The 24,385-nt window shown below is 51.3% G+C and overlaps 1 protein-coding gene across 1 annotated transcript in view; it reads right to left on the bottom strand.

The window, feature by feature from the left end:
* The window catches only part of EPHA10 (EPH receptor A10), a 41,572-nt gene that overhangs the window by 5,709 nt on the left and 11,478 nt on the right, over positions 1–24,385 (bottom strand). Inside the window, exons 4-10 of the mRNA XM_076357692.1 lie at positions 15,515–15,670; positions 14,371–14,712; positions 7,236–7,360; positions 4,784–4,946; positions 3,272–3,380; positions 2,948–3,003; positions 1,379–1,504 (exon numbers count right to left, since the gene is read on the bottom strand). Of these exons, the coding sequence (XP_076213807.1) occupies positions 1,379–1,504; positions 2,948–3,003; positions 3,272–3,380; positions 4,784–4,946; positions 7,236–7,360; positions 14,371–14,712; positions 15,515–15,670 (1,077 nt within the window). The remainder of the gene's footprint in view (positions 1–1,378; positions 1,505–2,947; positions 3,004–3,271; positions 3,381–4,783; positions 4,947–7,235; positions 7,361–14,370; positions 14,713–15,514; positions 15,671–24,385) is intronic.

Here is a 24,385-nt window from a genome sequence, read left to right as displayed (position 1 = left end):
CGCAGAGTCTGTTTTACCATCTTCCCCCACCTTTGCTGAACACACAACCCTTCACACAAGTTTAGCATCAGCATGTGATACTAAAAACATCTGATAATGCAATGCAATTTCTTCTTCCTCTTCCTACACCTCTAAGCCATTCTCTCCATGCTCTGCTCAAGTGCATATTGTGCTTTTTCCCATGAGAAGATCAACCCCCAGCCACCGAGTTCATGCTCCCTGGGCTGGCCCATTCTGCTTCCCACCTCAGCACATGCAGGGTCTGCATCTCATGGAACAGAGCACGGCAGGGCCAGGAGGGTTTCTGCAGTCTTTGAGGCAGAGCATCCCACTCTGCACAGCCATGCGCTTGACAACAGGAGCTACCAAATTCATAACACAAAAGGCCAATATTGGCTTTACAGCAGAAAATGTGTAGCTATGCAAAGCTTTATTGATTTGAAAGTCAGGTACTTGTTAGGTCAGCAGAGAGACAAATGCACTCCCAAATTCCTTACATTTAAGTATCTTCCTGACTGATTTTTCTTGATTTTTCAAACACCAATTTGCTTCCGAAAGGTATGTGGGATTAGTCTCAGCTGCTCCACTCAGCAGCTACAAAGACAACCTCCTCTTCTCCTCAGTGTCCCCTTCCCTTCAACACTGTCCTTTAAGCTGGCGGGCAAGCCCTTCCCCTCTTCCCTTCCTCCACCTCTTCTTTTTCTGCAGCTGAATTTATCTTTAGGAAAAGAAACAACAAAGAATAATTGTGTTTTCCATGTTCTGGCACACATTAGCGATTAAGGCTCTAGGGCCCAGTGAGGGGATTTTAATTTGCTTTTAAGTTTTAGGCAGTGAAGTTGATGAAAATCAATAAATCATTAGGTTCACGTATTTATAAATAGTTCTCATGCTGCTGTCAAACTGCCCAGATGCAGATAATTGCTGATGCTTTCTGGTCCGTGCCTCACTCGGTTGGCTGTACTTAGTGCCTCAGAAAAACAAATGGGAATGCAAAATCAAGCTCCCGAACAAAATACACACCAGCCCCATGCCCATCTGCCCGCTGCGAGCATGTACCCCCCTGAGACAAGAGCAAGAGCAAAGGTCCGCAAGCACTGACAGTGCCGGAGGATGAGGAGCTGCCTTGGGAGATGCCAGCAAGGCAGGCAGAGCCCGCGGGCAGCAGTGGGAGGGCTGGCACGCACCCACTGCACTGCGGGTTGGGCAGGACCGCAGCACAACATCATGACACTACCGTGGCCCTGTGTGCCGGGGGTGAGCGGGGAGCGCTCCGGCTGGGCACAAGCACAGCCCGCAGCACAGCCACCGCCACCGCCCCGCGGCACGGCCACTGCCCCGGTGCCAGCCGCAGAGGGGCCAGCGAGGAGGAACTTGCCTGTCCCAATGATCCTCTCAATTTTAATACTAGCGTTATCCAACTCTTTGGCAAAGAGGTGCACGCCCTGCATGGGGTCTTCACAAGTGTCAGGGTCGATGTACGTCCTCCTGGTTGGTATTTTAACTGCAGGAAAGCAGGAAATGCACAAAGAGCACATGAGAAAGGCTTGGCAGAGCTCCTGCCAGCCTGTCCCAGGAAACGCTCTTGCAGGTTATCCATCTCCAGGTCTGCTGGAAGGATTAACTTGCCACCTTTTTATAAGCAAAGCAAAAGGTTTGACTTTAAGGTTGCTAGGAAATTTCTTGTGGGATTAAATGAACCTAATTGCTCTGCTCCACTGCCACAACCCACGGGTTAAAGGAGAGCAGCTCCTTCACTCTAGTGCAGCTCCCTCCCGGACTGAGCCTATCTGCCACCCATGCTAATCCGCGAGTATCCAAATCATCTCCATTCCCAAGACCTCTGCAAGAGATAATTATAATAACGAACAGCCACCATGTTCCAGGTCCCCTCGATTAGCAGCATGGGCAGCAAAATACCTCCCACAGGCGCTTACCATCTGCTGCACAGCGAGCAACCCTGCCCGGGAGCACATGTGGAACGAGGCTGACCTGCTTACAGCAGCCACTGCAAAGCTCTGGAGGGGAAATAGCCGCCCACTTGCTGGGGCTTCCTCAAAACCCTAATTCACATTTCCTGAAAACAAACAGTCAAAACAATGGCTGAAGCACATCAGCTTTGCCGCTCGCTGGGCCCCTGCTAGAGCGCTGCCATGTCTCCTCCTCCTCTCCCTGGGCAAGGCAAGAAAGATGACGGATGCTTTGCATGAGCTGCTTGGCCCATCCAGGACCAGTGCACGGGCAAATGGCCCAGGAACCCATGGACCCCCAGGAAGGGGTCACACCACGCAAGGCTTCCCTTCCACCTCAGCTCCATTCGCCTTCCCGAGACCGGGCAGCTGCTGCGCTCCTCTCGCACTGCACAGAAAACCTTCGGCAAGCTCTGAAGGGCAGCTCAGCAGCGTGAGGCCCTTCAAAGCCAGGTGAAACGGCCAAGCTACGTCTGAGAAGCATGCAGTCTCTGCTGCTTCTGAAATGCTTCAGGGAGCAGAAGAGCATGTGTGCACTTCATGGGCATATGCCAGGAATCAAATAAACTCATCAATCCTGACATCTGAATTTCCTTTGACAGCTGTTGTCTGTAAAATTATTGCTGCTCAATAATCAAGAGTAGCCCCAGAAAACAGAGCTGTATTCTCATGTAGCCGTTTGTGAAAAGCTGATGGAATAATTCATATGCCCCGTGGAAAGCTGAAAGCATCCCCACTTCCTTCGGCACGGCAGTGACCTGTGTGCGGGAAGGATGGACGCTGGCTTATGAAGCTGTCAAGCCCGCCGTCCCCAGAGAGCCTCACTGTGCTAAGCCCCTGCTCTGGGATAATGTGGGATGACAACACTTCAAAAGCAAGAATTCAGGGCTGCTTTGTCGGGAGCTTGGTTATTAATAGTAATAAATACAGGCATCTCCACACAGTCGTACCAGCCATGGTGGCCGGGCTTCACTTACAATGGAAGTACAGCTCCTCATCCCCATCCTGGCTGGCTTTGCTGTACCCACACTGTCTGCAACGAGAATGAAGATGCACACCATTACCTGGGCAGCAGCCTCTCACTGGGTATAAAAGCCTCAAGTCGCAGTGCTCAGGCACAGAGTCCAGCCCCATGCCACGAAGAGCCAGCAGGCAGTTCAACCCACCTCCCATGCTTAGAGCCAGCACCGCTCCGTGCTCCCGAGAGCCCCTGCTGCAGGGGCTTCACTTCAGTCCTCCTCCCCTGCCCCAGCCCCAAACCTCCTCAGACCGTGCGCCGGCTCAGCCGCAGCTCCGCTCACCTCCTCCAGACCATCACACCGATCACCATGGACACCAGCACCGTCAGCCCCGTGATGGCCACCACCGTGATGACGAGGACAGGGTTCTGCTCGCTGGAGGCCACCGTCACTGCAGGAGGGAAGCAGAGTCGGTTGGCAACACACCCTAGGGCAGGTCCAAGGCACGGGGCAGCCTCAGCCACTCCTCCCAGTGCCAGCCTGCGTCCTCCAACAAGGCTGTGGAGGACACCCGCAGCACCAGGCTACTTTTCACCATCCTCTCAGGAATTCACATTCTGGTTCAGTTTTAAAAGCTCGAGCTGGTGCAATCAGAACAACGTGCAGGGCAGTGCTGCAGGCGCGGATGGAGCAACCCCAGCGCTGCCATACCAGGCTCCTGGTTTTGTTAATCAGCGCTGAGGAAAGGTTCCTGTTTGTCGGAGGAACATATTAAAATTTATGGCTTACAAATAGTTTTCCTTTATCACATTAATCCCTTCCCTTCCTGCTTTTGCAAACAGGGGTATTAGAAAGCTACATTCTATATAAAATTTTTATTGGCTTCAATTCATTCTGAAAATGTCTTCTGTGTGGCAAATGGATGCAATTTAAAGCCCTGTTAAACACAATCTGTGAGAGTCGTACTGAGCCAGCCATCTCAGGGCTTTCATTTCTAGCCAGGGTGGGTTATTAAGCTGAAGCCCTACCATCTCTCCAAGCCCTCTTTTACTCAGTGAAATAAGATGCTTCTGGACTATAGTTATGAATGGAAACTGTGAAAAGGAAAAGCCCCAGCAAATAACACTGATGCTGGCTGACCTTATTCAGCCAAGCAGCTAACAAGCCAAGTGCCTCATGAGCCAGGATGGCAGTGGGGGTAAGCAGTCATCTCCTATCTGGGGCACGCATCCAAGGCCAGCTGGATCTCCAGGCTGGCCTTGTCTCCTCTGCTGCAGCCTGTGCAGCCAGCCGCCCCGTCTCTGCAGCACCCGCTGTGGGCTGCACAGTTTCGCAGACCCGGGCAGGATCATGCCCTCGGCAGTTACGCTGGCAGAGACCAACACTCGCTCCCTTCCAGCACCTGTTTGGTGGCCCCACAAAAGGGACCTGGTGAGATCTGTTCCAGCACCAACATCAGGCCAAGGCAAAACAACCCCCAGTCGCTGTGGCAAGCACTTTCTTGGGGAATCTCAAAGAGCAGAGACTCTGTCCCCAGCCTCTACACCAGAGAGGAGCCAGAGACTGGCTGCCCTCACTGATGCTGCCCTGAGCGAGGACAGACACCTCCAGGACAGGCAAGCCAGCAGTAGCAACTTTGTTAAAATCAAATAGGAAAATGCAATTAAAAGCAAGTCCTGGGAAGTACCTGCTCTTAGACCCGAAGTGGCAGAACCAGAGGAACAGATGCTGCTCCATGAAACCAAGAGCATCTGGGGCAGGAGCAGTGAGCAGCAGCATCCCCAAGACTCAGTTCAAAGAGCCTCATGTCTGCAGGTGCATGTGTAAGAGACAACGAGCCTTGCCAACACTTACACTCTGCCAGCGTCTCCACTTCAATACTAGGGTTGTAGTTTCCGTAGTCCGGCGAGGAAGATGTCCGGATTTGGAAAATATAGAGGGTGCCAGGCTTCAGGTTATTGACTGTCACAGCCGTTGATGTGGTTTTCACAGTTGAGTAACTCTGATCTCTCTGATCCTGTGAAATAATGAGATACCCCAAGATGTAGCTGGACTGACAGCTGCGCCATGGAGCAGGCACAGCACAGCTGTATCTTCGCCTCGCCTCAGTCCCATCAAGACAGTCTATCTAAACATAAAACCTTCAACAGAAAGAATACATTTACTAGATGTCTCATTAATAGAAATTACATGGAAAGGTCACATGAAATGGCAGATGGAGCCAGATGATGTGCTATGAAGACAGCCGGAGGATGGGGTGGTGGGGAGCAGCTGTGCCACCCCACACAGCTCCTTTCCTCCCACCTGCCCCCATGCTGGGGCTTGGCTGCTGGCACCATCCGGCCCCTTCCCACTCGAGCCCTGGAGTAAATACGTGTATATTAGCACACGCTAAGTAATCAAAGCTGGCAGGTGTGTTTGCCAACAGTCCTGGTCCCTGGGATTTCATTCACTTGCCCAGCAACCTACAGATCCCTCTGCTTCAATTAAGGGAGAGCGCAACGGGCAGCCCCCCTCCTGCAGCCGCTGCTGGAGGTGGTGAAGGCAGAGTGGGTTCTGCCTGGCCAAGTGGCCAGTGGGACCACTGGGCAACTTGCAACGCTTTCACGCGCCAGAGCAGCAGATCCCCGTGCCTCTGCTTCCCGTGGTTTGCAAAGCAAAACAAGCCCCAGCCCTCCCGCCAGCTTCCGCAAAGCTTCCCGTGCTTCTGCACAGTCGCCATCAGAGATTGTTTTCTCAGCCGTGTCAGGTACTTCCGAACAAGTTCCCTGGCAAGAAGATGAGGCCAGTGCCACCGCAGTCCTGGACCAGGGTTATCTGAGGCTATTTTCTACCAGGAGCAGGGCCGGGCCATGTCCCACTGCCTCAGCATCGGCCTCTCTCGGATCCCACAGGCACGTGCTACGCCCTCGTTACACCGGGGACCAGCCCCAACGAGCATCCCAGCCCTGCGATCTGGCACGGGCACAGGCAGCAGCCATTCATTGTGCTGCTCCCAGGGCCGGGGACATTGCTGTGAAATGTATTTTCCATTTGATATGCTTTTCCTCTTGTATCTCCATAGTTAAAGTACAACTTTAAAAGCAAAGATTAGGAACTAAGTTGATTTTTGTGTCAGCATCAAGACCCTCATTTCAGTGAATAATTGCTAAACTATAGTTTGAATTCCCTACCCAAGCAGGACATTTCCTCATTTCACATACCCTGAGTATCTTGTCGCTGCAGCCCATTTGCACAGGAATTACCATCTCGGGCTTCAGCATTCACCCTCACCCACAGATTCCTCCTTTCAAATCTACCAGATGCTGAAAATCACATTAATATGAATCAGCTTCAAGGTAGCTTGTTTCTAAATACAGAACGCCAACATGTCACCCGCACAGTTTGCTTGACATGTAATCAGTTTCATAACAAGCCTGAGCACACGCAGATAAGGTAATTCGTGGAACTGTGTCATAAACTGCATTTATTTTGATTTAGAGCATTGCCCCTGCTCTCTGCCCACTGGTATTTCTTCTAAAATTCTCAACCCACCACACCTGTCAAATAACAGCTATTTTTAGAATCAAGAGACTGTCATAAAAATGTTTGCTTGTGAAACACTCTGCGTGGAAGACCACTCACAGCTCACTGAAGTCACGGGTTCGGTGGCCCTCAGTCCTAAACCAGTGAAGACTTTCCCAGAGAGCAGGCTATGAATACAGGTGTCATCTCGTCAAAGATTTAGAAACCCAGTATGGTTTAGCAGTCCCTGCCTAGCTGGCTAATGGCAGGCACCCAAACCTCAGATTTCTAATGTCCTTGAAAAAAGCCATCCAATGCATTAAAAAAAAAAAAAAAAAAAAAAAAGAATGAATGAAAATTATTAGCTTTACTCTTTCTCCCAGGGAAATGTCAACATTAGGACTGGATGAAATCTTGCTGCACAGATGGGGGAAAAAAAAACACTAATTAACATAAACTCTACAAATAATCCAAATTTCCTAAAATTTGCATAAACAGATTGCATAACACTGTCAGAGAAGAAAAGACCTTATTGGCCCCCATTTGAAGCGCTCCTCTTACTTTCAGGTGCCAGTAAAATCTTCACAACAGCTCCGTCTGCAGACACGCACTCCCTTCCCTTTCCCACCACTCAATCTTCACGCGGCGGGTGCTTGACTGCGAGCGGCAGCGGCGGCACACACAGCCCCCCCCCCGCACCACGCTCCCGAGGGGCAGACCTGGCTGGCAAGGGAAGCACCCGGGAGTCAGCCAGGGAGGGCCAGGGCACGGCCGAGAGCCAGAGCCAGTCCTCAGAACCTACCTTCTCGTAGTACTTGACCTCGTACTCGGTGCCGTTGGCGGTCAGGAAGCCCGGCTCCTGCCACGACAAGGAGACGCTCTTCTGCTCAACTTTATCTGTGCGGATGTCAGTGACGGGAGTCGGCGCTGAAAAAGCAGAGAAGAAAGCAGCGGGTGATCGTGGTGCTGCTGGGGGCAGAGCATCCCCCCCCTGCTCCAGCAGCGCACCCCACGCCCTCCCCGCAGCCAGCAGCACCCAAAGCCCCCCGCACCAGCCCAGCCCAGCCGGCCAGGCCTGGGGCAGAGCCCCAGGGACATGGCCAGTGACACTGCATGCCACCACGCTTTGGTTACTTTGGTTCTGAACAGCCAAGTAAGTGCAACCAGGAGATCACACGTTACAGGGAATTTTATCTCTATCCTCATATTCATCTCGGCTGCGAGTCCCACAAACGTGTTCAGTTGTGATTACTGCATTTCTGCTTCTGCCCTGTGATGCTGCAGTAAAAACTTTAACAATTTAAACAGCTGAAGAGCATGCTTCTTTTGCAGATACCAGTTCCCTCTCTCTGAATCAGGATTGAAATAGGGCAAACTCCAAGCTGGTAATCATCCAATGGGAGAAGATGATAGTAAAAATACAAGCTTTGTAATCTGTGGGCAGCTAGTAACGCTCCAACCGAAAACAAGCAAAAAATCCTAAAGGCACCCTCCACCCACGGTGCTGCAGAGGGGTCTGAGCGTCAGCTAATGTCCAGCGCTCTGAACCTGCTGCTACCGATTTCTGGGAAATGCAAAATACAATCTTTGAGCAGGAGGGCTTGTAGGACATACCAAGGCTTCTCCAGCCGCCTCCAACCGCCCTGGCACAGGCTCTGCCCCACGCCACCCCAAACAGCTGGGAAGACGGGAGAGCTGCCTGCCCTACCCGCTGCCGAGCACAGAGCCTGTGCCCCAGGAGCTGGCTGTTTATTTCTAGTTAGCACATGCTCCATGCCGAATCTTCCTCCCTGGCATGTGTGCTCCCATTTAGTTCATCTCACTATGCAAGATGCACTTGCCAACTATTCCCATTTTAACCAGGTTTGGCTTCAGCTCGCGGCAGGCAGCTCGCTGTTCCCAGCTATCCGCAGGCTCTCTGCCTGACGCTGACACCTTTGCTGTTTGCGGCAGCAGAGGGTCTGCCTGCCTTACGCTGCTGCGCTCATCTCCGCTTTCCAAGAGCCTCCTCCACGCCATCTCCTCCTCTGACCACCTTCTCCTGTCTTCAAGCCACTGAGCTGTGCTCAGTGCCCGTACAGCTCCTGCACTGCCTGCACCGGGCTCCCTGCCTGCAGGCAGCATCCCAGCAGCTCTTCCAAAAGCCTCTGCCTCCCGCACCAGCAGAAAGCCAGCTGGACCTGTCAGACTGTCTGCAGCATCTCAGGAGCCAGCCAAGGACACGGCATCCCCCGACTGCCCAGAGCAAGGCAGCAGCGGCTCAGACGCAATGATCTGCCCACGGCCAGGGCGTTCACCAGCAAGAGCAGGGAGGAAGGGGCTGCTTGGGACACGCTAGGACATCGGCGTCTTTGCTGCAAAGGTGCTATTCAAGAAAGACACTAAATATTTCAGTAGGGAAAATGAACTTTGTACCTGGTACCTTGATAAAAGCTTCTATCAGAGCCCCTTGTTCTGCTTTGGATTGATTAGAGAGGAAATTAGGATTGATTAGAAAAACTGACCTCCCCAGTGGCTGAACACGCCAAGTAAGGTCTTCACAGCTCTCCTGGGGCTGTGCCAGAAGCTGTCCTGGTTGGAGGGCAGAAAGTCTCCTCTCTGGATGAAGAGGGAATGGGGAACAGCAGAAAAGCCTCCTGTAATTGTGGCTCTGGGCTGCCCAGCCTGTCCTCAGCAGCCATCAGGCTGGCTGTGGCTGGATGGCACTGTCCTGGCACAAGGAAGGGTGGTCCCTGGATCACCCCGGTAAGCACCAGGGGCCAGAACACACCAGGGTGAAGCAGCTGCAGTGACCGATTCACCCTTTTACACCGGTGGCTCTGCAACAGGCACAGGGAAAGCTGCACAGGGAAATTGGCTGTTTCTAGCTTGTCCCATTTCTCCATCAAATCAGGACGTTTGCTGGACCCTGACTATCCCACAGAGACTCCTGTGGAGAAGAACAAGTCTCTGGAAAGTAAACTTAAGTATCTGTGAAATTTTGTATTTATTACTTAGCTCATTAATCTTTGCTGAAGAAAAAAGTCCTCCTGATGTTTTATTCATGACAATTTGCTCCTTGATTCCAAGTCCCTTCAGCTTCCGCTGAAAGAGCGAGAGGACCCGAAGGGCAGCCGGGAGCCCCCACGCTGGTGCAAGCTCACACCCCCTGCACACAGCTCCCTCTGCTGCAATCTGGCTGCACGTCATTTGACACTTTTAAAAATAATTCTCTGAGTAATACACTGGCCACAGAGCTGACCTTTAAGGGGATATCGAAATGTCCATGTGTAAAGGAGGGGGAGACAGTTCACCCCGGCAGCACAAAGCAAGGCAGAAAGGTCCACCAGGCCAGGCAGGACACGACCCCCTGGGCAGCTGCACCACGAACCCGCAGCACAAATGCGTGACGAGGTCTGCCTCCTTCTCGGGGATCAAGATAAAAGGCAGGACTACAGAGATCTTCACGGGCGCCCGTGGAGCGAACCTCTCCTGCCCACGTCAGACTTCACAGCTTTCAGACCTCCCGCATTTTTTGCCAACATTTTTCACACAATGGGAGGTCTGTGACTCCTCCTGCACGGCAATCCTGCAGTGCACGTGGTGCTGCCAACCTCCTCACGCCAGTCTGTATGACAGCGCACGGGGAACGGCCAGCACCAGCAGCACCCGTGTGCGGGAAAGGTTCCCCTCCTCTGCCAGAGACCTTCAACACTGCAAATACTGGCAGGAAGCCCCATGCCCTCTTGTGGCACTTCAAACACCAATAATGAGTATGACCAAATTCGCACCAGTTTGGCACACTTTTGCTCCAAACCTTGCAAATTGCTCCTTATTCCCACTTCATCAGAGCCAGGTTTAGGCTGGCACAGGCTGCAATATGGCATTTGCTGTTGGGGTGGAGCGGTGAGAATGATTTTAGTATGTAAGAAGTGTTTCAATAAGATGGGAGAGAAAAAAAAAAAGGTAAATATTCTTGACTTCCTTCATCAGTCTCGCAAACACACAATGACCCACGTGCACAAACAGAAATGCACACGGGCACACTCACAGCTCTCAGCACTGGAACAGCGGGGTAATCCCCACCACGAGCCTGTGGCCTCTGCATGAGTGCACGTCACTACATGTTTTATGAAACGACAAGTGATAGAGGCGGCTGAGGCCAGCCTGACACTTAACTTGGGTTTTGCTCCTGTAAACTAAGTTAAGTGCTCCTTGCTGTTTTATATGATTCCCATCAATATAACATCACACAGATGCCCTCCTGTATCTCTGAATCTAGCAAACAGACTGAAGAAACCTGAACAAGTGGCCCTGACTGTTAACAAAATCATCAGGAAAAGTCACACTCGCTTAGTGATGGGCTGTAGAGTAGAACCGATGGTACATGCCAGAAAAGCAGGCACTAGCCTCAAACATGTTTAAAAGGGATTAAAGAAAATCACGCAGACTATAAAGCATTCCACACTGTGAAAAAAAATGTGTTTCCCATCAATATTTTAAGCTCCCCTAACATTGCCTCTATTCTGAAAAAGCAAATATTAAATTATTCACCACTCTGCCTGATTTTATGAACTCCATTCCATTGTATGTGGGTTTACTCCTCTTAATTAACCAGAGTACCAGCAGAAAAGGCATAAAACTAGGTGTGGGCACCGTGTCCCTCCACTGAACAACCCACTGCATCCAAAACCCAAAGGGGTTAGAGAGGGACAACAGCAAGTACTCAAAGATGGAGTTGAACCAAGAGTGCCTGCAGGCCACACAGCAGGAAGAGCCTCTTTGGTGTCCAGCCCCAGCTCCCGCACCCAGACGTCTCCAGGAACACTCTCCCCACACCTTTTCAGAGCCGGGGCAGTCGAGCAGACACACAGCAAGCAAGAGCAGACCACAACCTGTCCACCGTGCTGTCTGCTGCTCCCTGCATGGGGTGAGTGGCAATCCGATGGACAGAACTTGCCATCGCCCTCGAACACCTCTGCTGCCCTGCACCATGACACTGCTCGCGCTGGGGAGAGCCAGCCTCTCCCCTCCACCACCAGTTATTAACACCCCAACACAGAAAACACACTGGGCACTGTCCCAGGCAACTCCTGCCCCAGGGTCTTTCTTTCCAAACCAGAGAAGCAGCCTCATCAGTTACCGTGCAGCTCTTCCAGGTCTGGTTCTCGCCACATGGAGGACAAAGACCCCGCAACCGTGTGCCCTTGCCCCAGAGTCAGCTCGTCCTGTGGCCCCCCCACCCCTCCTGGCTGGGGCTGGGCTGGTATTGCTGCACAAGCAACAAGCAGGCGCACAGAAGTCTGCTTCAGAGGACCTAATTCAGCACAAGCCACTTCTCCACAGTCTGAGAAAGGAGAATGCATTTCGGCACTGGCTGCATTATTAATCTGCAACAGATTTAAAAGCCCTTTAAGATAGGAGCCGATCCCTGCTGGGAATATAAGTGATATCGTCCCAGAGTGTACATTTACATAGCTAATGCAGCTCTACTCCTGCAGGTAAACAGCTCCGTTCACTCCTCAAACACTTTTATTTAGTCCCATGCTGGGGCCAGATTAGAAAAAACACAGTATTAATTTTGCCTCCTGCAGACTAAATAGCATCTTTTCTTTTCCCCTGCAAAAAACAATGAACAACTGCTAATTCCCTCTTGTGACTGCCAAAGGGGAAGGGCAGTGCGAAAGCTGCACTCGGAGCTATATTTAGAGGAGCAGAAATCTGACAGCTAAAATAGGGTCTTGTTTCTTTGTTTAATTTTGCCTCTGAATCTGCATATCTGCAGCCAGAGCTTCCCTGCTGCTGCAAATGACTTCCCCGAGACCATCGCATCGCAGCCGCCAAGAAGCCACCACTGCTTCAGGCATCCCTGAAGCGTCTCTTTCTCCTGATCTCCGGCCCCATCCAGCACTTCTGTGACGGGCTTTAATGATGAGGGGCTCCAGGGCTCAGGACTCGGTGGAGACAGCATGCTCCACAGGGCGGCTCCGCAAGCCGTCCGTGCCAGCCATGGCTCTGCATCCTGCCTGCACCGCTGCCTGGTGCACAGGGTCCCCTTCCGTGCACAGCCCTCCTCGCAGCAGGGGGGCTCTTGCCCGAGAGGGGCGTTACAGGCAAACCAGACTGAGAAGCTGCCTCCCCAGGAGTTGACCTTCTCCTCCTCCTTGCCGATAAACACAGGTTAACCATCACTGTCACTTCTTGCCCACAGTGTCAAAGCAAGAGGAACTGGGCCACCTGCGCACCCGCAGACGGAACAGGTCCAGCCTGGCACTGCTCCTGGGAGGGGACACCTTCAGCAGCAAAAAGTTTAAGTGTTTCGAGAAACTTCCTGAGCCTCAGCTGCTCAGCTAATTCTGAGCCACCATCTGCATCCGGAGACTTGATAGCTCGACAAGAGACATTGATTTTGAACAGATTACAAGATTAATTATGCCATATTCTTTAAGTGTATTTCAGTTCCTTCAGGAGTATGCAGCGTTGAGTAAGGGGCTGAGATTCTCGCTTACCCAGAAGAAAAGCTGTATTACACAGACGAACAGCTAAGGCATCGGTTGGTATCACAGACTTGTTGCTTCACTCCCCACAGAGGACGGGGAGCTTGCTGCCCTTACCCGGCCTCTTGTCCCCAGCTCAGACCTGAAGCTCCAGGCAAGGAGGCTGCTCCTGAGCACCGGTACCCCTGCCCTCTGCCCAACACCAGGCAGGAGCCTCTGGAGGAACGGCTCATTATTAGACCTCATTAAGCTCACCCCTCCCTAGCTTGTACGCTGGCTCAGGAATAGCCTGAGCTCAGGAGACAGAAGATCTTCCCAGAGCTAAATCCATCCTTGAACAGCAAAGATTCTAATGAGGAATGACACCTCCACTGAAGAGCAGTCTGCGGCACAGCATCCACCCAACGGATTCACAGAAATTATTATATGAGGGAAGAGAAAGCAACAACACGTGCAAAAACATTTGATCCAAGTGGTGGGAAAATAATTTATAACAAGATCAAAGTTTAATCTCTTCAGATGAAATTGTTGGCCAATTCCTGCCACGAGGTATGTGAGGATCATCTGTCTCCATTAACTGTGGTTTGGCAAAGGGTTTTCATGCAAATTAATAATGCAACTGCAGAGGAATAGACAAGGACACAACAAGCCAGAGCCAATTTCCCTTAGGCACAGCTAACAACTGAGGAGGGATCAAACCCCTCCGGCCAGCCAGGGGCCCCGTGCACGCAGGCAGGCTGGATGCTCGCTTCCCCTCACGTAAGGGAATAGAAACGCGAAATGTGAAGTGGAAAGGGACACTTACTGTAAGAAATTGTGCCACAGAACAGCATAGAAGAGAGATTAAATCAATCTTTTTGTTTCAAAAGGATAGCCAATATTTGAATTATCTATTTTAAGGAGGGTTTTTTGTGAATGGGCTGAAAACGTTGCTTCTTTGAAGGTGCTTTTTTGTGATCTGTAAATTCAAACTGCAGTCGGATCACAGAGCAGACTCATCCCTTGGGAGGAACCCAGGCTGTCACCACATTCACTGCCACCCTGCTGCGAGCCAGCACAGTGCAGTGGGAGACAACGGGGCCACGGGCTCCTCCAGCACAGCCAGCTCCTCGCCTCCCCGTGGCACCAACCAAAACCCCCCTGGGAGTGTCGCAGGCCAGTCTCCATCTCCCCCTCCTGCCTGTGCTGCCTGCCATCACTGAGCACCACGTCTGTGCCACCGGAGCAAACCAAGACGCATCTCCGCGGCGTCGGGAGGGCAGAGCCCGAGGACGGTGCCCATGCACCTCCAGACCCCACGTCCTCTTGGCAATGAAGCCATAGAACCGTCCGCTGAGCAGACCTACAGACCCCAGAGGTCACACGCAAGTGTAAGACAGCGCAGGCAACCGTTTTCTTGGTGCAATGGGGGCAAGGCACCACCCACCTTCAGTGGTCGCATGCACTACGTGGCAGCCGTACCTGTGAGGCCAGTGGAGACGTTGACCTCGGCGTACTGCTGCCCCGACAGCGGGCTGACACCCGAGACACCATTGACAGCCGCCACGCGGATGGTGTAGTTGACGTGAGGCAGCAGGTTCACCAGGGTGACAGTTCGGTCCACAAGCCCCGTCTGCTGCGGCACAAAGCCCACACCGCTGCCGCACTGCTCGCAGCGGCCCCGCAGCGCCGCCGGGCACCGGCTGCACCACAGGCTGTAGGTCAGGTCACTCCGTCCGCCTGCATCGGCAGGGGCACTCCACTCCAGGACCAGTGATGACTGCCGCAGGCTGTAGACCAGGTTCCTCGGGGCAGAGGGTGGACCTGGAAGCAGAAGAGTGTCTGTGCATGGGTGTCGGGACAGCTGGGCACTGCCTGGGGAGGAGGACAAACCTACGGGTCCTCTGGGAGCAGCAGCACAGGCACCAGTGGCGGAGCAAGAGAGCGCAGTCCCAGGCAGCCACAGCACGTGGCAGCGCAAGTGGACACGGATGCACTGATGCACACAGCACGGTAGGGACACCGGACAGAGGATCCCCGCCGGACGGACACGTTATACACAACAAGCCACAGATCACACAGTGCACGAGAAGCACCCATCCGGAGCCGGCACCTCCCCGGGGTTCAGCTGCAAGGGGCCCAGGAGCCCTGCCGCTGGTCAGACACTGCCCGGCCACGCTCACTCTCGGGCAAAGCGGGAGGGTTTCTCATCGCTCTGCAGGCAGCTATACGGCATCCATCATTGGAGTAGCTGGGGTCCAATCCAATTAACTAGAGGCCATTTAATTAAAATCTGTGAACTATATTGACTAAATGACTGTGCCCTAGTTTTACCGAGGAGTCTGCAAGCCCGACCGCACGTCTGGCTCATCAGATTGCAGCCTCAGCTTGCGAGCTCCATGGCATAGGGACAGCCCCTCCATCCCCTCCCCACTGCGGCAGTACCCTAGTGCAGACAGGACCTCCCAGGGACACACGTGCCCAGGCACAGCTCCCATGGGCTAGCAGTGGGACAGCCTCAGACAGCCTCCCGAGCACCCACTCGGTTCTGCGCTGCAGGACAGAGGCAGCGTCTGGATCCCTGTATCCTCACTTTACAAAGAGCCGGCATTTCAGCAAGACGTACGTGTGCAGGAGGCAGATGGTGGGTCTGACGGGGACCTAGAGTAGTTCTTCTGGCACAAACAGAACGTGGAGGCTTCCTCATGTGTGAAGCTGTGCTCAGGGCAAGGAGAGCAGAAAGGGAGACGGAGGGAAAGCTTGTAAAATCCAGGAAGGCAAGCTGAAAAGACAGAGAGAGGGAGTTATGGGAAGCACACCACAAAATGAATGGGGGATACGTCTGATGACTGCATTTCCCCATTTCCTGGGACATCCTTTGCCTGCCACTGGCCAGCAGATATCACCCTCCAAGCTACCTTCACTGAACGCCTGCATGGTCCTGGCACCAAGAGAGATGTGCCTTTGGTTTGACCCAGAATGGGGGATGCTGTAGCTCTGCACTGACTTCCAGGCTGGGGGACCCTTTCAGGGGGCTGGAGGAATGGTCAGACATCAGCTGGAGCAATGCATGGAGGGAGCTGGAGGTTCTGGAGGATATGGAAAACACATGGCTTAAGGTTTAGAGTCAGGTGAGCGGAGCAGAGATGACATGAGAGCCACAGCAAGACTCAGCAACAAACCCAGAAGTGGAAGAATGTTGAAAATGGAGAAGTTGGAGAATTTATCAATCACCAGTGCTTCACATACAAACCCAAGCCACAAGGCCATGTCACTGGCAGCTACGGCTTTATCACTGTGGATTATACAGCAGTCACTGCAGGCCGTGAGATATGTGCTGAAGTTAAACAACAGTAGTATAAATTTGCTTTTATAGGTCATACGCAGGCTTCCCTTATCCTTTTAAAAGTACCTTTGATATGCAAACAAACAATTCATTCACACGCTGGTCAAGGATTTGCTTGGTCTTTACTACAAGCAGCATGCAGCCTACAAGCAATACCTCTAGCAGGACACCCAGAAGCTAGTTCTGCATGAAAGACTTATTACCTTACAAAACCAACAAAAAAGGCTGCAATACTCCATAAAGCAGTTTGCAACAGCTTCAGTTTGACCCTAAAACATCTGAAAAGGAAGCAGCCTGCAAAGAAACGTGTGCCTGTCATTGCTGGGTGCCCCATAGGGGAAGGGGCAGGTGTGCCCCGTGCACACCTCCTGCCTGCCTGCACAGAGGTCCCCTCAGGCTGGCAGCCCCTCTGCACTGAGGGGTGACCCCCAGCAGGGCCAGCCTGTGGGGCAGGAGTTTGTCTCAGCTGGATTTCAAGCCAAACAGAAGCACTCACGTTTTGCTTGGCTTCTTCATCTTCTTGGTGTGGTGCTGCTGTCTGCTATCCCTTCATCAGCTCCCTGAATATTTAAACTTAATCACTTGTAAAGTTCCTAGATGAACAGCTCCACTAACGCAGTCCCCTCTCTTACCATTTTTAAGGAGTTGGCTGCTGAGACTGTTCCTTTTAAAGCAGATTATTCCAGTGCACTCTGGTTCATTAATTTTTAGCATGATATAAAACTGGCAGCTACAGCTGTGCTCTGAGGACAAAGCACTAGACATAGCACGGGGCAGAGAGGATCTTTCCCTGGGATGCTGAAAATGGGTGAACATTTAAGGGGAGGTTATTTCATCTACCGCAAGGTCTTTAGAAATTCAGTGCCCTGCAGTCACACACGGGGAGGGACCGCAGCACCATGGCTGAGGTTTGTACTCCCAGGGGTCCCTTCATCCCCTGGCCGCTGGCACACAACAGACAGCAGCTTGGCAGAGCTGGAAGCAGCAACACACATGAGATATTTTTGCTTTTCTTACATAATAGATACAGCCTTTCAAGAGCTGCCTAAAAGCCTTGTTCCTTGCCAGGAACATGCCAGGAGCCCTCATTGCTCTCGCTGGCTGCAAGGGGAGCCCAGACACCTTCACTGGCTGTCAGTGCCTGCCGGACAGCTGGAGCATCCTCTCCTGAGAGGTGCTAGAGAGGGGATTTCTGGGAAAATACGTGTTTCTAGGAAGAAGAATCGACATTTGCTTCTTGATCTTGCAAACTCTTGGCAACAGCTGCTGCCAGTATGGCACTGGAGAGCCTGCGGTTCTATATTCACCTCTCCCGTCTCAGTCTGCACACCTCCAACACCAGATAAAACTAACCTTTAAAAGCACGGACATGACAAACACAACAGAGAAGTAAGATTAAGACAGCGAGCTGCAATGCATAGTAAATGTCATTCCCTACTTAGGGTGCTAGATGAAACAGAAAAAACTAGCAAGTGTTAAAATTACTCCCAAAACTTCCAGCTTCCTCTTTATAGTTGAGAAACCAAACCAAAACTAACGTTACATTCATATAATGGAGACATAATTAGCTTGCTTTTCCTTTAGTTAGGCAGCACTGACCACAACACAGGGCAGAAATATCACCAGTGGCCTGCTAAAGATCCCAACACCTTGCACGCACAGGACACAGCCACTCCCAGAGAGCAGAAGCCTGAGAGCACATCCTACCACAACAGAGGAGGCAGCCAGATTTCAAGAGAGAAACCCAGCACAAGCATTGAGCACTTGGAGGTCTCCGCTGAAAGAGCCACCGACAGCGAGCCAAACACGTGCTGCACCCATCCCAAAGAGGCAGAGAATCAGCAGACCCCCAGATCCCGCACACTGGGGACAACGTTTGAACTTCCCCAAACGCTCGAGCGTTTCCTCCCGGCTCTGCAGGGAGGTGACCTGAGTGCATGCCCAGAGCCGGGGCTCGCATCGCCACAGAACCAGCCCTTCTCCCAGTGGCTGGAGGACGCGGGGAGACGTGCACCCCGAGAGCAGAGCCAGGGCACAGACGGTCCCCTGGTGCCTCCTGGCAGACAGCCCCAGGATGGGACAGGGGCTTGTGGGCTTCGGTGCTGCACATCGATTGCAGCCTCTGTCTGCTGCGGCTCCAGCTCAAGCTTATCCCTCCCTGCGGGAAGAAGCCTATCTCGTTATGGCATCATTGTGGTTTAACCCCAGCTGGCAACTAAGCACCACACAGCCTCTCATTCACTCCCCCCACAATGGGATGGGAGAGAGAATTGGAAGGGTAAAAGTGAGAAAACTCGTGGTGGGTTGAGATAAAGACAGTTTAATAGGTAAAGCAAAAGCCACACACGCAAGCAAAGCAGAACAAGGAATTCATTCACTCCTTCCCATGGGCAGGCAGGTGTTCAGCCATCTCCAGGAAAGCAGGGCTCCATCATGCGTAACGGTGACTTGGGAAGACAAACGCCATCACTCCGAACATCATTGCTCCAAACGTCCCCCCGTTCCTTCTTCTTCCCCCAACTTTATACGCTGAGCATGACGCCATATGGCGTGGAATATCCCTTTGGTCAGTTGGGGTCAGCTGTCCCGGCCGTGTCCCCTCCCAGTTTCTTGTGCACCCCCAGCCTGCTCGCTGGTGGGGTGGGGTGAGAAGCAGAAAAGGCCTTGACTCTGTGTAAGCACTGCTCAGCGATAACGAAAACATCCCTGTGTTATCAATGCTGTTTCCAGCACAAATCCAAAGCATAGCCCCATGCTAGCTACTGTGAAGAAAATTAACTCTATCCCTGCCAAAACCAGCACAGGCATCAAAGTCTGAACACTGGTGCGAGATTCCTGCTCGCACCCTCTGTCAGGCAGAACAGAAAAATCCATCTTGTTTACAAACTTGACGGGACCTGAGCACTAAATCCAGAGCATACTGCCGCCATACCTCGGATTTAAAGGTGAGCCTGACAGTCACATAAATTTGACATCTCGTAGGAAATTGAACGTTTTCAATGAGAAGCATCTTTCAGGCTGTTCCTCCCTGTTTTCTAATAACTGGGAGAAGTAAGTTTACAAAAGTGTCTGTCAGAAGATATGTCGGTTAATAACTGTATGAAACGCCTCGATTTGCATTTCCCAGAAACACAGGCACGCCAACGCTGTGCGAGCGCGTTCCGTGAGAAGCCTGGACACAGCTCAGCCTGTGGGCTTACTTGTTAATTTTGTTCCTTGGTTGTCTGAATCTTATGCTTGAGAAGCACAAAAGCACCCCAGCACGTGTGATGCATCATATGTGTATCTCTGTTTCTTTTCTCAGATAAACTCCCACCCTTTTCCACCTCATCCTACAAGTGTTTTTCTTGGTCCCCAGCTGGTTTAGGTGTCCCTGTTATTTCACAGCGCTCGTTTTTGCAGTGGGTATGTGGCAGCTCTCAAGAGATCTGGCCATCAATTTACAGAATGAAATTCTCTTTTTTGTACACTATTTTCTATCCTATTCCTTGTCCTCTGGTAATACTGCAACTTAATTATTAAATAATAAAATTCAATAATACATTCTCCTAGAGCCAAAGAGAAGCAGCTGGATGGGTCAGACAGATTAATTGCCTCTCTCCAGCTCCATCATCGCTGCCCATACAAGCTACTCCCTGTTCACCAGGCATGCCTTATTCATTTCACTGACAGAAAGAGCACATGTTCCCTCCTTGATATAACACTGTATGCACACACGATCAAACTAGTAGCAGAACAAGCAACATTGATTTGTGCTGCAGCTTGGCAGATTACCCAGCACGATGCACCCACGGGAAGGGTTTCTCTTACCAACTCATCTGCCGCAGCTCCTCAGACAAGAGCGGATGGCTCTATCGAGAGGAGAAGGCAACATCCTCTCTCACGCCCAGCCTGTGCCATAGGGAAAGCAGGGGCAATTGAGGATGCAGAGTTGAAAAATGCATGGTTTCCTGCTCAACTGGCATGGGACAGCTTTAATTTTCCCTCCCCAGCAGTTCAGACATCTCCATCTCACAGCACTATAAAGCCTGCCAACCAAGTTCTTCTGCCAGCGGCTCCTAGCCGTAACCTTCCTCTCCAGCCAGGGGCTCGGAGTCACAGCTCCAAGGATGCTGAAGCTGCTCCTTCATCAGCAAGGATCTCAACATTTTCTAAGCTGCAGCTAGCTGAGTGTACAACTTTTGGCTTAAAAAATGGCAGAAGAGATCCCTGGCTGAAATCCTGATTAATCGGCAAAAGGGCATCAGAGTTTGAGCAGCTTTATCTTGTTAATCAATGAACAGTGATTAAAAGTGACTCGCTATGTGCATCAAGTAGGGCAACCTGACTGCAGGACACAGGCTCTGTAAGCTCCAGGGTTGATCATAGTCGCTGTTCAAGTGAAGCATGGCCAAGATTTTGCATGCAGCAGTAAAATGAAGTTATTAATCACCCTGGCAGTATTTACCAGCTGGTCAGCAGCCTTTTACATTGTGCACTTATCAAACCCATTACTGCAACAGTTGACTACCTCAAACAATTAAGTTAACCTTTGTTTTCTTTTTGAAGTGTGGAAACATTAACCACACTGACAAGTGGGAAACTGGGACAGAACAACCATATGATTTGCACAAAGTCATACAAGACAAATAGGACCAAGAACAGGACTCGGGTCTCTGGAGGTCCAGCCAGCACACTGACTGCACAACCAAAGACAGAAGTTGACCCTTAAGGATTCACAGCTTTCCTCTGCAAATGTTCTGCATGTTGGTTTATGCACACACAAGGAAAAAAAATTGGTTTTTAACCAAGAGAGAGCAAAGACTGAATCCTCTTCCAGCAGCATCTCGGACAGGCGCTGCTCCTGCTAGCATTCTCCCACGGAGCGGTTAAGCTCAATGCAAAGCTTCTGTCCAGACAGCATCCCCCCTTCCCACAGACCCACAGCTTCCACATGCAATCTTATTGAGAGCATGGCTGAGCAGCACGTCTCTGACTGTAATTGCATTGGCAGCAACTTGCCTCCTAGGGAAAAGACAATCTTCTTTAAAAGACCAGACAGCCTGGGTGAGCGAGCAAAGGTACAATCCTGTAACTCGGCAAGTTCAAAGGAAATTCCCCCTCTACCACGCGCCCCGGGGACTGCATGCCTGGGGACCAGGCAGCCATGTAGCTGTGGCTGTGTCCCCGAGGGAGATGCTGCAGATGTCAGCAGCAGTGGGAAGGGCAGGATCCCCCCAGTGCCTGCTCAGGGGAGAAGCCTGTGACAGACACACTGCAGAAGCAAATTCTACTTCCACAGCAGAAGCCGGAGCAGAGGCTCTCCAGCTCCATGCTGGCTACACGACCCTCAGCTGTTCAGCCATCACACCTCCTCCGATGTGACTTTCCTGCACCCGTACATGGTGTTGATCCGCCGGGCCCGCTGCCAGCTGAGGCAGTAAAGCCGTCCATCCTTCCCCAAGCTCGTGCGAGGGTCCAGCTGCTCTGCACAACGTAGCTGCATCAGCTGCAAAATGTTTTGTAAATTATGCAGTGGGTTTCAATAGACAAATGTGAGCGGAAGTATGGGAGCGTTCACCAACACTGCCCCAGACACATCGCTGGGTCCAGTAAAACCAAAAATCCATTTCCTGCAGCTTATGAGTCGCTTCTAACTAAAAAGTGTTCATCATTTTGCAGGGAGGAAGGGGCCAAGAGCTAAGTAAATACTGAAGCTTAACATAAAACATTAAGAGAATGAGCACAGATGGAAGATTAAATACTAGGCCGAAATTGCTTCATAACATGGATTTAGAAATAAAGCTACTTAACCCAGACATCTTCATGTTAATGTTAATACAAAAATCAGGCAAAACCCATCAAACATACTTCCTGCCCATCTCCATAGCTGTAAAAAATGTGTGCATGCGTGTGTTCCCTCCTCCGCTTCTCCAGTCGTGCTGTGCTATGCTACAGACAGAGAAGGACTCGCCTGAAGATCCCACCTGGGGTGCAGTTCAGGAGGACCTTTTTAAAGACCGCTTCAGGATGCCGCGCTGGAGCGGTGCTTCTCAGCCTACCCGCACAAAACCAGTGACAGACACCGGCACAGCCTCCTCTCGCCTTCGGCCACGACCCCCCTTCCCCTCCCAGACCTGGATGTGGATATGGACGGCCACAAACTCACACCCGGGCTCCGGACCCACACCACGCAACGGAGATGCCACTTCCTAATGAAGACGTTAGTAGCGACTCTGTACGTATCAACGCAGTTTCTGTTAAGAGCGAGCACGCTGAAGCACAACACCCAGCCCAGGGCAGCCAGGTGGTGGGTGGAAGGGTCCAGCAGCAACCCCGCTGCTGGGCAGAGGGGAAGGGAAGGGGCACGCAGCAGAGCCGCAGCTCTGTGTGAGCATGCCCGCACTAGCGTCAGCACCTGGCGAAGACCACGGCCTTGAGTCGGCTCCTCTGGGCACCACGGGATAAACACCTCGCTGGCTGTGGAAGGCGTTCGCTGTCTCAGCAGTGAGCTCCAGCAACGCCCTTGTAGTCACACCTACCCCCTCCTTGCTGTCTGGTATCATTTTCTTCATATCAGAGTTTGTTGGTTTGTTTACACCCTCAGCATTTAGTCTTAATGCTTTTGATGGATTCTGCCTCGTTTTTTTTCCTCCCCAAACTGTCTCAAGTCAGCTTGTTGACCCACAAACCTTGCAGATATCTTCGAAGAAAGAAAAAAAAACACAAAGGACACTGCCTGTGTTAGCACTATTGAACTTATTCATGTTGCTGAAATCCTGCAGATAGTGGAAGAGCTACGTGCGTGCCAGCATGAATCAATAACGCCTGCAGTTTCACCCAAAACGCCTATACAGTCATTTATAATTAACACTACAACTCAGTTGTCTTCCAAAATCAATTCCTCTCCATTTTTTGTCATGAAATTGTATTTGACAAAGTACATCTACTTTTAACATGTGTTAATTTTCCCTGCTGAAGTAGGCATTCATAAAAACGCCATAAAGACAGCAGCTAGGAGAAACAAGCCGTCGGCACCAAGGGGGGGCCACAGCGAGAACCATTACAGCACCCAGGGGTCAAGGCACCCCAGCAGACCAACAGTCCCTCCCAGTGAAGGATGGACTCAGAGCACAGAATAAGGTTTCAGTGCTGTATTGAGCTGGTGAAAGAGCCTTGTCCACAGATGTCCTTGGGTAATAGAGAGGTTCCTGTCTTCCCCTTACATGCCAGGTTTGCAGTCCTGCCTTGTCTTATTGCAAAAACCGTAATCAATACTTTGCAGGCAGAGACCAATGCTGTTACAGAGCCCCACTGTGAGGAAGGGAAAAAAAATCGCGTCCAATCTCTGCGCCTGTGCAAGAGGGACAAAGTCAGCATGAGGGAGCGATCAATACGAGCACTGGATCAGGTCTCCAGCTCCTCTTACCCTGGTACCTTGCCTGCCAGGACGGGTATTTCAGGCTGTGAATTCAAAGGCAGCTTGTCTTCCACGAACTTTTTTTTTTTTTTAAATAACTGATTTTCAATACTACTTTTCAGCAGCCTGCAGTCCAACATGTTCCCAGCATCTCTGAAACCTTTAGGACAATGCTACTCTATAATTTTTGCCCTTGTTAAATAATTTGAAGAGCACTGAAATGAAAACCTACGTCCAGAGGCTAGATCTTTGTGCATCTCCAACAATGAGTTCTTAATAGCTGAAATTAAATTCAGTGATTTAGACCAGCAGAAAATTAAATACCCAAGAATATTGGTAAGACAGTCTTGAAGTATCTAAAAGAATGCATTTGCTTGAACTCAGTGCTACGGCAGTACTGAACAGAACCTCATTGCTATTTATGCAGGAATTCTCCTCAAGGACACACTAAAGTAGGCACATCCACTGAGCCAACTGCAATTTACTGTTGTCTCTTTCAGTTCGCTAATGTATCTACCAAATGATTCCCTGCAAAGGACTGACTGACCTGCATCTCCAACGCACCCTACTCCTGCCAAGTGCTTTATCCCACACAAACTCCCTTAGCCATGGACAAGATATGTTTCCCCCGTATTTCAACAGAATAACCAGCATGTCCATCCAGCAGCCAGGGATCTATAACCCTAAGCCTGACAAGAACTCTGCAAACGAATTGTGATGCTTGTAATTTTCTGAGTAGTTTCCTCTAAAAT

The sequence above is a fragment of the Aptenodytes patagonicus genome, chromosome 21 (assembly GCF_965638725.1).
Source record: "Aptenodytes patagonicus chromosome 21, bAptPat1.pri.cur, whole genome shotgun sequence".
In the NCBI taxonomy this organism is placed as follows: Eukaryota; Metazoa; Chordata; class Aves; order Sphenisciformes; family Spheniscidae; genus Aptenodytes; species Aptenodytes patagonicus.
Note: the sequence above shows the minus strand (reverse complement) of the source record. Positions and strands in the feature narration are given on the sequence as shown.